The sequence below is a fragment of the Toxorhynchites rutilus genome, chromosome 2, assembly GCF_029784135.1.
Source record: "Toxorhynchites rutilus septentrionalis strain SRP chromosome 2, ASM2978413v1, whole genome shotgun sequence".
Classification (NCBI taxonomy): domain Eukaryota; kingdom Metazoa; phylum Arthropoda; class Insecta; order Diptera; family Culicidae; genus Toxorhynchites; species Toxorhynchites rutilus.
In genome coordinates, this window is record NC_073745.1 from 282,738,220 (window position 1) to 282,754,488 (window position 16,269).

Consider the following 16,269-nt stretch of genomic DNA (forward strand, 5'->3'; position numbering starts at 1 on the left):
CATTCGCGTGATATCTCGGCTTATGTCCAATCACTACAACCTAAACGCGCATCTCTATCGCATTGGGCTCGCAGCAAACAATCTTTGTGATTGTGGCGATGGCTACCACGACATCGAGCATATTGTCTGGTCGTGTATCCGGTTCCATGCTGCTCGCTCTCAGCTCTCTAGAGCACTGAGAGCAAAAGGCAGAAAATCGGATATCCCCGTCCGGGATATCTTAGGTAGCCGGGATCCTGATCTTCTGCTTCATCTATACCTGTTCCTCAGAAACGCCGATGTCAACGTTTAATGATGTTTCCTTCGTTGTGTCCCCGTTTCATATCCCTCCTAGCGATCGATAAACTTTTACTTAGTCGCAGCAATACATACACACACTCTTTACAGATGCACGGGCCAAAGGTTGTGCAGTCCACTGATCATTCAACAAGAGCCAAAGGTTGTACCGCTCATGACAACTCTACACGAACTGATGATTGCGCCGGCTAGTGACCATTCTATCCTGGATTCCTCGAGTCGAGAAAGACGCACCACGCTAGATATGGGGTACAGACTAGGGAGCGTTGCTGATTAATGGTCAGCTGCATCCCAATAGGAAGTAGCCCGTGTCGGGCACACGTATAGAGCATCGAAGACTGCAACATACCAATTATGAGAACACTTGAAATACTAACCTCGAGCCAACCGCGAGTAATCGGTTACATATTACTAACATAGTTGTAAGACAAAATATGTCAAAATATTGGACTCCCGGCCCCGTCAGGCTAACGCCACATGTGCCTTAATAAAAAATATATTTTGGGAAAAAAAAAAAAAAAAAAAGGTCTTAGCGAATGTCGATCGAATGAATTACGTTCGCACAATGCCTGGAAGCGTCAGGAAAATTCGTTGCGCCGTCTCGATGCTAGAATAAAATGCTTCGAGAGAATTTCTGAGAATAATGTTCAAGATGCCTGAAGACGTCGAAGAGTTCAGGTAAGGGAATAGGTTCTGCATCAGCGTCTTGAACACTTCGACCTCTGATATAAGTTCCTTTGTTTCAACATCTCATGAATACTTCCGTCCGAAATTTGACGCAACCTGTTCAATTGATTCATAGATGTTAGTTCGTCTCTCGTTATAAATGGAAAATCTGATGGGCTGAAAAGTCTCGAGATTTTCAATGAAAACAATAATTTTTTGGTCAAAGGCGAAGCTTCCCCAACATAGTTTCCTTCGAGGGCAATACACTTGGTATAGCGAGTTTCCAACATTTCGGTTCCCTTTCTGTAGTACGAAACGTCTAAGTCTTCGAAATATGCGTCATATTTTGCGATGACTTTCTCATTCGATGTGGACCTCTTTCCCTGGAACCACCGCTTGGGGGAACATATAGTAATCGCTGAGAGCCAAGTCTGGATAATATGGTGGGTGAGCAGCCAATTGGAATAATGATAGGAATAATGATTAAGGATGTATGCGACTTTACGATCGTTCAAAACGAGTCGATACACTTGTTATACAATTTCGGGATTCGTAGCTTCTTTTGGCCTTCCAGAGCGAGGTGCATCCCATTTAAAATTCACTAAACCACCGATAAACTTCTCGAAGCTACGTTCTACGTTCTTCTCGTTCTCGAAGGAGCAGAAGTATTATCGGTATAGACAGATTCCATGCCAACTCGTCCTAGGAAATTGTTTAAATATTCATAAAAAAATATCAAAAAAATTTAAAGAAAAATTTCACTGAATCAATTATTTTTAAAATTGAAAAACAGGGAAAAAGTTTTTTCTAACAACAACAAGAATTTTCTTTGCAAAAATTACTATCAATCCTAATTTTGTGTGAAGTTAGGGTAGAGTTTTGGCGTTCATATTAAAATATGAACTTTTGTCCAACAGCCTAACGGGGCAGGTAGTTCAATATTTTGACAATGTTTGATAACAACTATGTTCTCCGCCTGTACCAGGCGGCATATTCGGTTCGTTATGTAATGTGGACGCCCCATCGGGTGCACGAGGCCGAAGTCCCATCGGATGCACGAAGCCGTCACGAACACACGAAGCACAATGTCGTCAACGCTAATTCACTTCGACTTCTCGAACCGGACCCACTTGTTCGGGTTGGGTTCGGTTTGATTGGAGTCGGTTTTCGGCACGTCGGTAAGCCCGGGCGGTACGTCCACATTTAGTCGGCTTTACCGGGCAGCCAAGGTCGATTGGCGTAATGTGGACGCGTCTTAACGATTCAGAGCTCAAGATCAGCCGAAGATAATTTCCCCAAAGCATTCCCTTGTTTGCATCTTGTTTCAATTAACCGTTCTTGAATTCCCCTCCCCAAACTCAAGGCCACGAAAGTAAGCGCTGTGCGAACAGACACTCATTGGTCGGTCAATTTCACCTCTCTAAAGGCGCGTCCACATTATACCGAATAATGCCGATCGGCCTGTACTGGGCGGCATATTCGGTTAATTGTGTAATGTGGACGCCCCATCGGGTGCACGAAGCCGAAGTCCCATCGATTGCACGAAGCCGTCACGAACACACGAAGCACAATGTCGTCAACGCTAATTTACTTCGTTTTGTTTTGGTGCGACTTTCTCGAACCGGAACCACTTATTTCGGGTTGGGTTCGGTTTGATTCGTGTCGGTTTTCAGCACCTCGGCAAGCCCAGGTGGTATGTCCACATTTAGTCGGCTTTACCGGGCGGCCAAGGCCGATCGGCGTAATGTGGACGCGTCTTAAGAGCGAACTTTGGCGATTGAGCTCCAGGGTGGTGGGATGGGGAATCTAAGCTCTTAAGCATATATATTCTAGAGTATCTTTTAGATAACATTCAGTTGAGGCTTAGTGGAAATACACTGTTAATGTTTCAGTGTGAATATCGAATTTGAACATATAAATGTGACCTTAATAATTATTAGGGGAGAGGGGGGCACATTCGGATACTTTTTTTTCCTAGATTTTTAATATTTTTTGTAAACATAAAAAAATCCTGAATTCATCCTGGTTGTCATTTGGACATCAATGTACCGTTCTGAATCATATTTCGGACGCTTAAGGCATATGATGCAGAAAACAGGTCTAAACTTTATGCACAGGTATTATTTGGTTGATATTTTTTATAAATTAGTTCAATATGCTTTTAAGCTTCCTACTTTGTTATCTATTTGATTGAAAACATAAAAAAAAATCTTGGAATAAAATGCTTTTCAAATGAAGCGAATAAAAATCAAACTTCGGACACTAAATCAAATTACGGACACTTTATTACACGAAAATTACAGTACACTTGATTATATTTTATAGTCAACTGCGAAACACTTACCAATCAATCACAGTAAACTGCTAACGGTGATGAGAACTGATGAAACACGGGAGAAATTTAAATATTGTTGAAGGGGTAAACTCTACGTGCTCACGCTAAGCAAACGTCAAACACAAACGATAATGAGTAGTGTTGTGAGATTTTTGCCGATTATGTTATAACTCAAATGTAGTTCTCATATGGAATGATAGTGAAACCAAGGGATTACTCTAAAGAAGCAATTGTGATATTAATTTTATAGTTATATCATCAGTGCATTAAGCATTTCAGGATATTAGAACAAAGTGTCCGAAATATGATTCAGATTCCGATAATAACTATATCAGATTAAAGGCAATAAACTAGTCTTCTTTGAAGAAATATTACACCTGCAAAAAAATGGATTTTGATCTCATAATTAGTGATTGTATTTGTTTTTTTATAGTTTAAATAGTCTCGGGACCATGTATTTTTTAATATTTTCTTTGGAAGCTGAGGTTTTTTCACAAAACATATCCAAAACTCAGGGGGGCGTTATTTTTTGTTCTTGAGTTATGATTTTCCAGAATTAACCGATCAAAATCCCTTTTCTTTCACCACGAATTTGAAAAATCGAAATTTGTTTTTCGATGCCAAATGACTTTAAAATGCATAAAACGTCCAGATCTGGTTTCATATCGAAAAAAAATTGGCCGAAAATCGACCTTCTGGGACAATGAAAGTATGAAAAAAATGAATCATCAAATTTAAAAAACCGTTTAGTTTTTAGATTTTTGGGCCACTCAGGTCGATTTTTAGCAAAAATTATTTCGAGATAACAACAGATCTCGACATTTTATGCATTTTGAAGTCATTCGGCATCGAAAACATTTTTTTGATTTTCCAAATTTCATGTACTCCCCTTGAGAGATTTTAGAGGGTCAAAAAATCAAAACTTTGAACGTTTTGAGGCACCTCTAAATCATGTCCAATCAAGCTGAGCTGAGTCCCAGAAGGTCGATTTTCGGTAAATTTTTTTTCGAAATAACATTAGATCTCGATGTATTATACGTTTTTAAGTCATTTGGCATCGGATTTTTTTTTTGGATTTCCCAAATTTCCTTGAAAGATTTCCGAGGGTCAAAAAATCTTAACCTTGAGCGCTTTGAGGCACTCCTAAATCATATCCGATCAAGCTAAAACTTTGCACAGGCCATTTTTTGTGAGCCAATAAACAAAATGTACATGGTCGGTTCTTTAAATTCGATGATTAATTTTATTCGAGATGAAACCAGATCTCGACCTTTTATGTATTTTGAAGTCATTTGGCATCGTAAAACAAATTTCGACTTTTCAAATTTGTGGGGTAAAAAGGGGTAAAAATTGATTTTTCGGATCATCGGTTAATTTTGAAAAATCATAACTCAAGAACAAAAAATAACGACTCCCTGATATGTGGAAATGTTAAGTGAAAAAAACCTCAGCTCCCAAAAAAAATTATAAAAAAATATAGCGTTCTTGGTCCCGAGACCATGTAAACTATTAAAAACAAATACAACCAATAATTAAGAGAACAAAATCCACTCTTTTTTTTGCAAGTGTAATATTTCTTCAAAGAAGACTAGTTTTTTGCCTTTAATTTGATATATTTATCGTGGGAAACGGTCCAGTTCTTCAAAAGTTATGAATATTGAAACAAGTCATTTTTGGAAAAAAGAGGAAAACGTTGATTTTTCGGACCACCCGGGTCACCCTAATGGAAAAATAAAAAAATGAAAAGACGGGTGGGTAATGTCGGGAACATAACCGGAGTGACGTAGGACTATACAAAGGGGACAGCTTTTTCTAAATATATATATTTTAAATATATTGTTTTATTTTCTTCTCCTACTTGAATACCTACCTATCTAACTGAAAAATGGATTAGTTTACTGTTTACTCTTTATGAACATGTTGGGAGTTCTGAAATGAACCTTTGGTGTTGTGTTTTTGCGTTTTTTTTTAAACTTTTTCATTTTTTTCTCACTGTCTTATAGTTGATTCTTGATTTTTTTTCCGAAGGCTTTGTACTTATTAAATGTTCAACGCCGGGCATCTTTTGGCGTATGCACATATCGTACAATCAAGATGATGGCTGTGATAGGGAATGCATAGGTGGTCATCAGCTGATTCACTATCATATATTTTACTTTTGAGTAATGTACCTTATGCTGTGGTTTCGGAGACGAATGAATTGTAAGATTTGTAGTCTCCGCAAACAAAGTAAATAAAAATGAAAAAGAACTGAGATTTTGGAGACGAACTCTACGATCTGTCGAGAAATAAGCTATAAGCGTTCTGAAAAACCAACAGTAAATACAGGGACGGAGCAGCAGGAAATGCATAGCTCATCATATTGCTCCTTAGTTATGTTTCTATACAATGCAGATGTAACGTCAGTCAATTTTCAACATCAGTTATCAACCAAAGAAAGCAGTTCTTGCTACCGAGAAAATTCGTTAATGCCATCCTGCATACAATGTGTTGTAATTTGAAGCCACTTTTAATTCGGAGACCATGTATGGGTTTGTGAAAACTGAATGATCAATTTAAAAGACCTCAACCACCAATAAGTTCAAAAACAAGCATAAACAAAATAATTCAGTTCATATTATATGTCATATTATGTCACTTTAGAATGCATTGGTATTGTGAAAAACTTTTAATAACTCTTCTTTGAAAGGTTTAATGGCCCTGAAAAGCGTCGTGTTTTACGGTGGCTGTTTTTGCCACCAAAGCAGTCTGTATAAACAAACTTTTTCCTTCTTCTACCTGCTGCCGTTTTGCGATTGCGTTTGCCACTCGCTGAAACTAGTTGTTGCCACCGAACCGAATGTGCTCTGTTCTGTAGGCGGGTTTTCTTATTATTGTGAGCAGCTTTGCAAGCCAACTCGAGCACTCCGGCGGCCGAAATTCTAAGTATACCTACTGGTGCTCCGGCACCAATCCGTTGATGCGATGTGATGTGAAACGATGCCATACAACTAGAGATGGGCAAACCGTTCACGAACGGTACGAAAGAACTAGTTCGCCGAAAAGAGTGAACGAACGGTCGTTCTTTTTCAAAGAACGGTAGTTCTCCCCATGAACTGATTGCGAGCGAACGGTTTGTGAACGAACTGATTCCGAAAGAAATGTTTGTGAGTGAACTAATTGAGAGTGAACCGTTTGCGAATGAAATGTATGGGAAAGAACTGATTGAGAGTGAACTGTTTGAGAACGAAGTATTTGCGGGCAAATTGTTTGTGAACGAACGAGTGCAGCTGAACTGATTTGCGCTGGACGGAATCAATAGAACGATTATGCTTGTAAGAAAAATAAAACGATATTGTTATGTACGAGCAAAATGCATATAACGCAGGGTTTATTTTGTTGATGTATACTCAATTTTGGGTTAAACATTGAATTAGATTTTCGTAGTTTTAAAACCGAAGCTATATATTTTCAATTTCATGTATTTATTTCAATTCCGCGAAACATTCATATACTTCCTGATCATCAGAAAAAAAAATCTGGGGGAAGCTGGGGCGATGCATGAATTAGGTAAACATGAAATCTTCTAGTGAGGGCAAATTGAGCAAAAAGGTTTTTCGTTGCTTTCAATCCATTGCATGGCCTATTGCGTGTACGAGTTATCGTAATTGTTTGTACGATTGATTGTGAGTGAAGATCGCTGCTGATTTTTTTCTCTGAATGAACATTATGAAAAATGTTTTTACATGGAACCTATGTGTTGTCCAAACAGAAAATATGAAAAATTGCACATATTTTGTGCGCATCAAATGTCGGCCGATAACCATGTTTTCACATACAGTTTGCGACTTTTAAAGAAGAAGCAGCTCATCTTTCCCCACTAAATTTCACAAATATGAATTCAACGATATCAATTAATAGCTGTCTATTGATGTTGGGTTTCAGCTAACATTCTATGTTTTTCTTAATATAACTGGACGAAAGAGCGAAAGAACGGTTCAAAAGAACTGATTCACTTATATGAACGGTTAGTGACTGAACCGTTCATCAAAGTGAACTGTTTTGCCCATCTCTACATACAACCACACTGATTTACGGTTTGAAAGAGAATGATATATTTTTCAGCGGATCCGCGCGTTTTGTACTTTAGCGGTACACGCTCACAGGATAGAGGCAAATCAGCAGACTCAGCCAAAGGGGCGAGTCCAACGAGACGAACGAATGAGCGTTAAAAGGCAGCGATGGCAAACAAATATATTCATTTCGATTTGTTCGCTCGTTGGATTCACATGCAGTTGTTTCTAACAAACACAAAGGCACCGAAGAATAGTGGAATAGTGGAAAAGCCGCCAAAAAGTTCGGCACGGCGCAGAAAAATATCTCGGAAACCAATAAGAAGAAAGAGAAGGAATCATATGCTATGTACATCATAAGGTGCTGAAGCAGATTCATTCCGACACCGGTTTCTCATCGAAGGCGATGAGCGTCATGAGCTTCGTCAATGCATCTTTGAGCGTATCGTAGCGGAAGCCTCGCGTCTGACCCACTACAATAAGCGGTCAACCATTACGGCGTGGGAAATTCAGATCGCAATCAGTCTGTTGCTGCCCGGTGAATTTGCATGCGGTTTCCAAAGGTACCAAAGCGGAGACGAAGTATACCAGCTCCAAGTAAAGAGCGTTTTCCGACTGCTGATCCGGAAGCAAACCCTAAAAAGGGTCCTTTTCAGGACCACAAAATCATCTTTAATCTAAAGAGTTTATTGTTTTGTTATCACTCGATATCCCCATCTTGTTCGGCTAAACCTTTCTGTTTAGCGATTGCATTGGCAACTCGCCACAGTTGGAAAATTTCTTCTCATCCAGCTTGGGACATGTTGTACTGTAAATTACATTTAATGCGACATGCCGAAGCACCACTCAGTGTCGCATTGGAGGTGATTTTAACCTGTAATTGAACATTTGCGATGACAGTGGTACAGCTTTCACAGTTGGAAAATTTCTTCCCATCCAGCTTGGGACATGTTGGGTCATAATTTGGACCCCCATAGAGTTTACAAAAATGTCCGACTAAATATGTCGCATTGCAGGTCCGTCCAATTAGCTAATTATCGAACTAAATGTAAATTACTGTACTTTCAATCTGGAAGCAATTTAAGAATTGGTGAAAATTGAATAATCGAGAAAGTCCCCAACCATCAATAAGCTCAGCACAACTGCACAATTCTCATACTCTTCATATCCTGGCAAACAAATTATGAAAAAATCAATTTGTGTTTCATTATTATTTTGGATAATATTTTAGAATGCATTGAACTGTATTTCGTAAACTCTTTTTTGAAAGGTTTAATGGCCCTGATGAGCGCCGTGTTTTATGGAATGGTCCCAATTTAGAAAACTTAGTACTCGTGGTTTTGAAAAAAACCATTTCGAACGCCATCGATGCCGCCTTGTTCTGGATTTGCCACCAAAGCAGTTTGTATAAAGAACAAACTTTTTTCTTCTGCTACCTGCTGCCGTTTTGCGATTGCGTTTGCCACTCGTCACTCGCTGCAACTGCCTGTTGTTGTCTTGATGTCCACCGAACCGAATATGGTCTGTTCTGAATGCGGATTTTCTTATCGTCGCGAACAGCTTTGCCAGCCAACTCGATCACTTCGGCGGCCGAAACTATATAACGCCGGCTAGGTGGAATGGTGCACTGGTACTAACGCGCTCGGCCTAGCTACCCTTGCGGAGCAATTGGCGGATACACCTACGGGGAACGGCAAACCAACACGGTTCGAGCGGGATTTTGCCTTTCCCTTCACTTTTCCTCCTTTGTCATGTCCAGACATGGCTGCTTGTGTTGGTTTGTTGATGTGTTGTGATGCGAAACGATGTGGTGTACGGTTTGGATGAGAATGATCGTTACGGTTGGTTGGTTGGTTGTTTTGTATTATAGAGACTTTAAACTTTTTAGTTCCTTCGTCTCTAGCCTTGAGAAAGGCCCTTTGAAAACTCTACTCTAACACCTGCAGCACACCTCCGTCCCCCATTGCCTTGAGAAAGGCACTCGATCCCTCGCCGTCCAGTTCGTCCAGCAACGATGTTGTCCAGTCGGTGTCCACACAAAGAATGATCGTTACGGCAGCGGAGCGGGGATTTTTAAACTGACTGGCTCGAGAATTACGCATGTGTGAGACTGCGACCAATGTTTCGTTATGATAGATGCGATGATAGATGCGTAGATATATTTCCTATCAATTGATGCAAAAACCTTTGCGATCTATTGAGAAATGCTCGAGTTATAAGCGTTCCAAATCTTGCATTTTTACCTACTTGTTCAGTGCCTAGATTCTCATTTCACCCCCTATATCTTCCGGTTAGACGTAGTCCTACGTCAAAAAAATACGAATCTAATGTTTTGCGGTGAAGAACAAAAATAACCACTTTTCACGAAAATCTGAGAACCAGTATAGCGGCTACCATACAAATCAAACACAAAGGGCCTGGCCAGGTATGGAAGTAAAAAGTGCCCGCAAACCAAATCACCCGCTCTATGAAAAATATTGTATAGGGTACTAAAAAAGAAATTTCGACTATTTTTTGAACCCCTATGAGGTTCACCAACTTCTTACTTTTCAATGTTTGTTACGCCATTCTCAATAGCTACGGGAGAAAATTTTGTAAAAATACTGTTAGTGCATCTTACTTTGGTGTATCAAGAAATATTATCAAAAAAAAATTTCATCAAAAATTTAACTACTAATAAAAAATCACAAAATATTGAAAAATTTTTTTGGAAGATTTAGAGATTCACTACTACTCCAATTCGTATTTAACCCATTTTAGGTCAAGCGTTCGAAAAATCGAACAGCAACTTTCATAATTTTTCATGTCTTTGCATGTCTGGTAATGTTTTTGCATCAATAGATAGCTTAATATTAGGCTGTCAAAAAGTCCTGCGGTATTTTTTTTGAATTTTCATTTGTTCATAAAATTAGTTACAATCATCTGTTTGAGGTCAAATATGCGCCGTTTTGTTCGATGACTTGTTCCCAACGAGATGCCAACTTCATAATACCCCTGTTATAGAGGCTCGCTTCCTTATTGGCAAAAAACTCGGATAGCCAATTTTCACAGGCCTCTTTTGTGGCTAACTTCTGACTACCTAGCTCGTTCACCATGGACAAAAACAGGTGGTAGTCACTTGGTGCAAGGTCCGGACTATACGGCGGATGCAAAAGAACCTCCCATCCGAGCTCCCGGAGCTTCTGGCGCGTCACCAAAGAAGTGTGTGGCCTGGCGTTGTCCTGATGGAAGACAATGCGGCCTCTGTTTATCAAAGATGGCCTCTTCTTCATGAGTGCTACCTTCAAGCGGTCCAGTTGCTGGCATTTTTTGCGATTCAGCAGCGATTCACATGCATCGATACGGTCAAAGATGTTTTTTTGCGTCAACGTGTGTGGCACCCATACATCGAGCTTCTTTGTGAATCCAAGCTTCTTCAAATGGTTAATAACGGTTTGATGACTTATCCCCAGCTCTTGGCCGATGCTACGGCTGCTACTATGCCGGTCTTTCTCGGCTAATTCAGCGATTTTGTCGCAATTTTCGACGACAGGCCTTCCGGAGCGTGGCGCATCTTCGACGACCTCTACACTAGAACGAAAACGTTGAAACCATCGTTGTGCGGTGGAAATGGAAACTGTATCGGGTCCATAAACTGCACAAATTTTATTGGCAGCTTGAGATGCATTTTTGCCTTTGTCATAGTAGTACTGTAAAATATGTCGGATTTTCTCTTTATTTTGCTCCATATTTGCGACACTATAACTCACGAACGACTTAACCAAACAAAACACTGTCAAACACTATATTATAGCGCAAAATACCTTTCCAACAAGCTATAGTATGACTCGATACAATGAATACAACTAGAACTACGCGCTTACAACGACACCTCGCAGAAATACCGCAAGACTTTTTTGACAGCCTAATATATTAGCTACCACTTATTATCAAGTTCACTCAGTTTTGTATAACTTTATTGGGCAATAAATTCGATTTAAAGCAAGTATGTTTGGAACGTGTTTTTAATACCCAATAAAATACAAAATTATGTGAACTTTTCTAATGTATTACTTTTATAAAAGAACATACATTACAATATGGGGCAAAAATCGTTCGATTGAGCCTCATACAGGAAAATAACAACCGGGAAAATTGAGTGTTCGAAAAATCGAACGTTGGCCATAACGAACATTTTTTTCTGATGAATTAATACCAACACATTTAACCTCTGCAGCGCGTTTTGGTTCATTTACTTTGGAAGACGGAAGTTTTTTCATTTGTTTTTGCATTCTCATTTGTGAATGTTTGCAAATATCAATTAATTTAGTAAATATTATTGAAAATCTGTATGATTTTTTGTCCGTAATAACCTTAAGTAATGGTGACCCGTAGAATTTCGTGTGTAGAGGAGCTGGAGGAAATGATCAGTACGTATAACGAGGATTTTAATGAGATTGCTGATGTGAATATTCTTTCGCCGGACCGAATAATAACCGCCCAATCCTCGATTCCATTGTTTTTTCGCATCATTTTGGTACTTTGCAGGTATTGGAAAATGTTTTTTTCGGGAAATGGATACTTAGAAAGAAATAATTCTTAAGCATAGACATTTGTCCACGGCCAACAATAAAAACAATAGTATATGCCTGCCAGTAATAAGTTGAAATTACATTAAATGACAAATGTCACATCTCATCTTAGGTGTATTAACTTAGGTTTATACTTACAGACCTCTATCCTCCTGTGCTTGTTCGTTCGTGAATATAAAATTGATGCATTTGTGAATACCGTATATTTGCTAATTGAACTGATTTTCAGTTCGCGGTATGTTTGTGCTTGCAAAAAAAAAGTGCGGGTTTCGGCCAATGTTCGATTTTTCGAACAGTCATTTCCCAGGAAATGGAAAATGGGAAAAAAAATAATTCTTGAACATTGGGGTTTCTTTACCATCAATAATCCATATTACACCAATGGCTTTCGTAAAAAAAATAACTTTGGTCGTTAATGGGTTACATGTGTTTCTACGTCTTTTCTAGATAACGGGTTTTTCAATAAGAGCGCTACAGAAGTTTTTTTAAAATGAAACAAAAGCGGTTTTGAATATCAATGAAATTCTCTATTCATGCGAAAGTACATTTGATGCCATTATGTATGGAACTCGATTTCTTTTGCATGGCAACCACGGGCACACTTGCAGAAGTTCAGACGCTGAACCCAATTTTCGACGGTTCAAGCATAAATCGGCCGATACTGCTGCAACTTCACGTTCGATATTGGTACGAAGATCATCAATCGTCGTTGGCTTGTTGGCATAGACCATAGACTTGACGTAGCCCCACAGGAAATAGTCTAACGGGGTCAAATCGCACGACCGAAGCGGCCAATTGACTGGGTTAGTTGGCGAGATAACACACTCACCGATCTTGGGTTTCAAACAAAAACAATTGTTCATTTCGCTGTGTGGCTTGTGGCGCCGTCCTGTTGAAACCACATATTGTCCAAGACCATATCATCCAATTCGGGTCAAAAACATTCGGTTATCATTGAGCGGTAGCGATTCCCATTCACAGTAACGTGCCGGTCTTGATCATCACGGAAGAAGTACGGCCCAATGACGCCATAAACCGCAAAAAATCGGTTTTTTTTTTTCGAGATGCAATGGTGACTCATGGAGTACGTGTCGATTGCTGTCTGACCAATAAAGCATATTTTGCTTATTGACGAAGCCATTCAGCCAGAAGTGAGCCTCATCGCTGAAGATGATTTTTCGATGAAAATCATCTTCAAGTTGTTGCTCAGCCCAATTCACGACGCTTCCGATGGTCAAGCGGCTTCAGTTCTTGCGTCAATTGGATCTTGTAAGGATGTAGGCAAAGATCTTTTCGCATAATTCGCCACAACGACTGGTGGATCACACCATGAGGAAGAGGCGGATCCTTCGGCTGAAGAAAGCCTAGATGATAGCTCAAGATTACACACGGAAACACACGGAATATGACCCTTGAGGAAGACCGTTGGATGTGACAGAGGAAAATTAACACTCTGGAATGTACATTGGGTTATTATGCTGGTTGTGGATGTTGTGGTTGTGGAAGGAAGGAGAGTCTTGGATAGGAAAAAGGATAGTGATGGAAAAGGAAGGTTGTTTCTTTTGATTAATGCTCCTTCTTTGCGATGTCGATCACGAACAACACCTTCACAGAGATGTCCAACGCTTGAGACACTACGACACTACGGGCACTTCTTTGTCTCACTGGCACGGGAACATTTTATACTGTGCCTGTGGATTCAAGTTTTCTCACTAATGGTTGATCTGGCAAGACGATTATGACGACCTTGAATTGGACGTATCGCTCTTAAAGTTGAGGCCATTGTCTCCGAATTTTGGTAGTAAATTTTAATAATCTCGACTCGTTGGATTGTATATCATTCCATTATAAAATGACAAACCTTACTGAAGAGAAATGTCAAGAGAGCGGGAAAAAATATAGCGTCGTTTGCTGTCGCTATCGGTCTACTTTTATAGCGTCTCTATTGAAATACCCGTTACAACAAAAAGGGTGTGACATAGTTCTTCGTAAAATTTATATGAAAGCTGTTACTCTAAGTGTAAAATAGTCCAATTTTTATAAATTATTTGTATGTCTAAGGAAATGAAAATTTGTTATACATGATGCATTCTTAAAAGCTTCAACACTGGTTGATACAAATTATTCCTCCACATCATCACCATAGTCTTACCTAATTTCAGTTCATCGACAAGTTATTTAACGATGAATGACATCCGCTTCTTGACCGGTTTCCAAATAATATAATATCAAATAATAATATCACAAGTTCCCCAGTTCCTAATTTCTCAAAATACCATTTCAATTGTTCGTGATGTTTCTTTTTCAAGTTTTCGTATAAATTTTCAATTTCAGATTATCGCCTAGACCAGCAATCAATAATCCCTCATCAAGTGCAATTCATAGTAAATCACCTTCAAACACGCTACATCACCCGAAGGCGGCAGCATCTAGCAGCACCACTGCCAGGTCCCCATCCGGACCTACGCAACCTTCGTTTTCTACCTCCAACGTTGGGAGACCGTGGCGTTCGCACCTTTTTGGAGTACCAAGTTCCTCCACTCAGCATGGATCACGACCTGTAGGAGCTGTCAAAGGTGATGGAGCAAGGGAAACGACCTCACTACCACTATCTCCGACGCATCCGATACCGCCACAAAAGCAGCTGCTACTCTCGCAACAGCAGCCGCAGCGCAAGCCGTCCAGAGATCGTAGCAGTACTCGTGTTACAGCCGGGGCGGCGGCGTCGACGGCTACTGCACCACCCTCTCAGGAGAGACGAGTTGTCACTGCTGTAACGCGAAAGCCACAGCAAACCAAACAGCAGCAGCAACCGCAACAGCAAGAGATTCGAACCACCAAATCCTCCAGACTTCGTGCCGCTGCTTTAGGTAAGCGCATGTTTGGTTGCTTGGGAAGCTTCAAGACCGCTGTATTCACAATAATTTATTTCACATATCGCCTTTTTTCTACGCGCTAACCATCGCACCTCGCTGTAAATATCTTAAAGCGGTTTTCTCATTTCTTTCCATCTTTCTTTTTTTGCTTAAATCATGTTTTGTGCTATTATCTGTGTGTGCTTGTTTGTATAGTCTCGCCCGTCTCCTAACGCTTATTTGTCCGTCACAGCATGCAAAATTATGCTTCCTGTCTCTGACAAATCGATCGCGACAATACCATTAGTCCGCTGGGTCGCGATTTGGATTGACACGGTGTCAAGTGGTGATTCACCTTCTGCACAAAGAAAATATATCTTAATCGCTGGTGAATTAATATTCAATTTTGCTTGTGGATACACTCCGAATCGGTGGATGGATGTTTGTTACGTTGCCACAGTCAGAATTCTCAATTATGACTAACACTTGTTGCATGGCGATTATTGCTTTTCAGCTGCTTCTTTACGCCCGGTTCGTGAAATAATGATCGTTTTGTGATGTGATTCTTGTGATTCTCTGTTTATCGTTTTGTTACACCGCAAATGACAATTTTTTCATAAATTTTAATTTTGTATTGTCGGATTTGGTTCAAATTCTGCAGACGCTTCTTCATGACCAAAAAGAACTATCATCGGTTTTCCATTTTAGCTCTAGTCTCACTTTTGAGAAGGGCCTAAACAAAAAATGCTTGAAAATGTTAAGAAAAAATTATCAAACAATATTTAGACTATTTTTTGTATTTTTTTTTCTTAATTTTTTCAATTCCAAAACTATAAGTCCTGCTGAAAAGTATATAAGTTGATACAGTAAAACTATTTTTTTTTGCAAAATCCAATTTCATTATTCAACATAATTGCCTTCGAGGGTGATACAGCGATTATAGTAATCTTGCAACTTGATACCATTTTTATAGTACTCTTTCGGTTTTTCCTCAAAATAGGCCTCAGTTTCGGTAATCACTTCATCATCGGTCTTAGATTTCTTGTCAGCGAGCATTCTCTTCAGGTCTGCGAACAGAAAATAGTCGCTGGGCCAGATCTGGAGAATACGGTGGATGCGGAAGCATCGAATTGCCCAATTCATGCAATTACAAACGAAATTCAGATTTTTCCATTTTTTGCTCAATAACAAAAGTTGCTTCACTCTCCGTATCCATTGAAATATGGTGCTTTGTGATAGTCAAGTAGATTTTTGCAAGAGGCGCCATCTAAACGTCAACCTTATAAATTTTTCAGCCGAACTGTTACATACAAAATATGATCAAAAGATGCAATATAGGAAATTTTTTGAATGTTCATAAAAAAATACCAAAAACATTTTCAAAAAGATTAAACTGAAAAATAAATATTTTAAAAATTGAAATTCATTTTTCTCAAAAACGTATTTTTTTAAAACTAACTTTCTCATCTTTATAGATAGAGGTAGACATAGTT

At 39.4% G+C, this 16,269-nt stretch overlaps 1 protein-coding gene across 11 annotated transcripts in view; it reads left to right on the forward strand.

Annotated features, from left to right (window-relative positions):
• LOC129764714 (supervillin) overlaps positions 1–16,269 on the forward strand; it is a 776,186-nt gene that overhangs the window by 457,292 nt on the left and 302,625 nt on the right. For all 11 annotated transcript variants that reach the window (XM_055764104.1, XM_055764101.1, XM_055764103.1 and 8 more), the window contains one exon: positions 14,256–14,791. In XM_055764104.1, the coding sequence (XP_055620079.1) occupies positions 14,256–14,791 (536 nt within the window). The remainder of the gene's footprint in view (positions 1–14,255; positions 14,792–16,269) is intronic.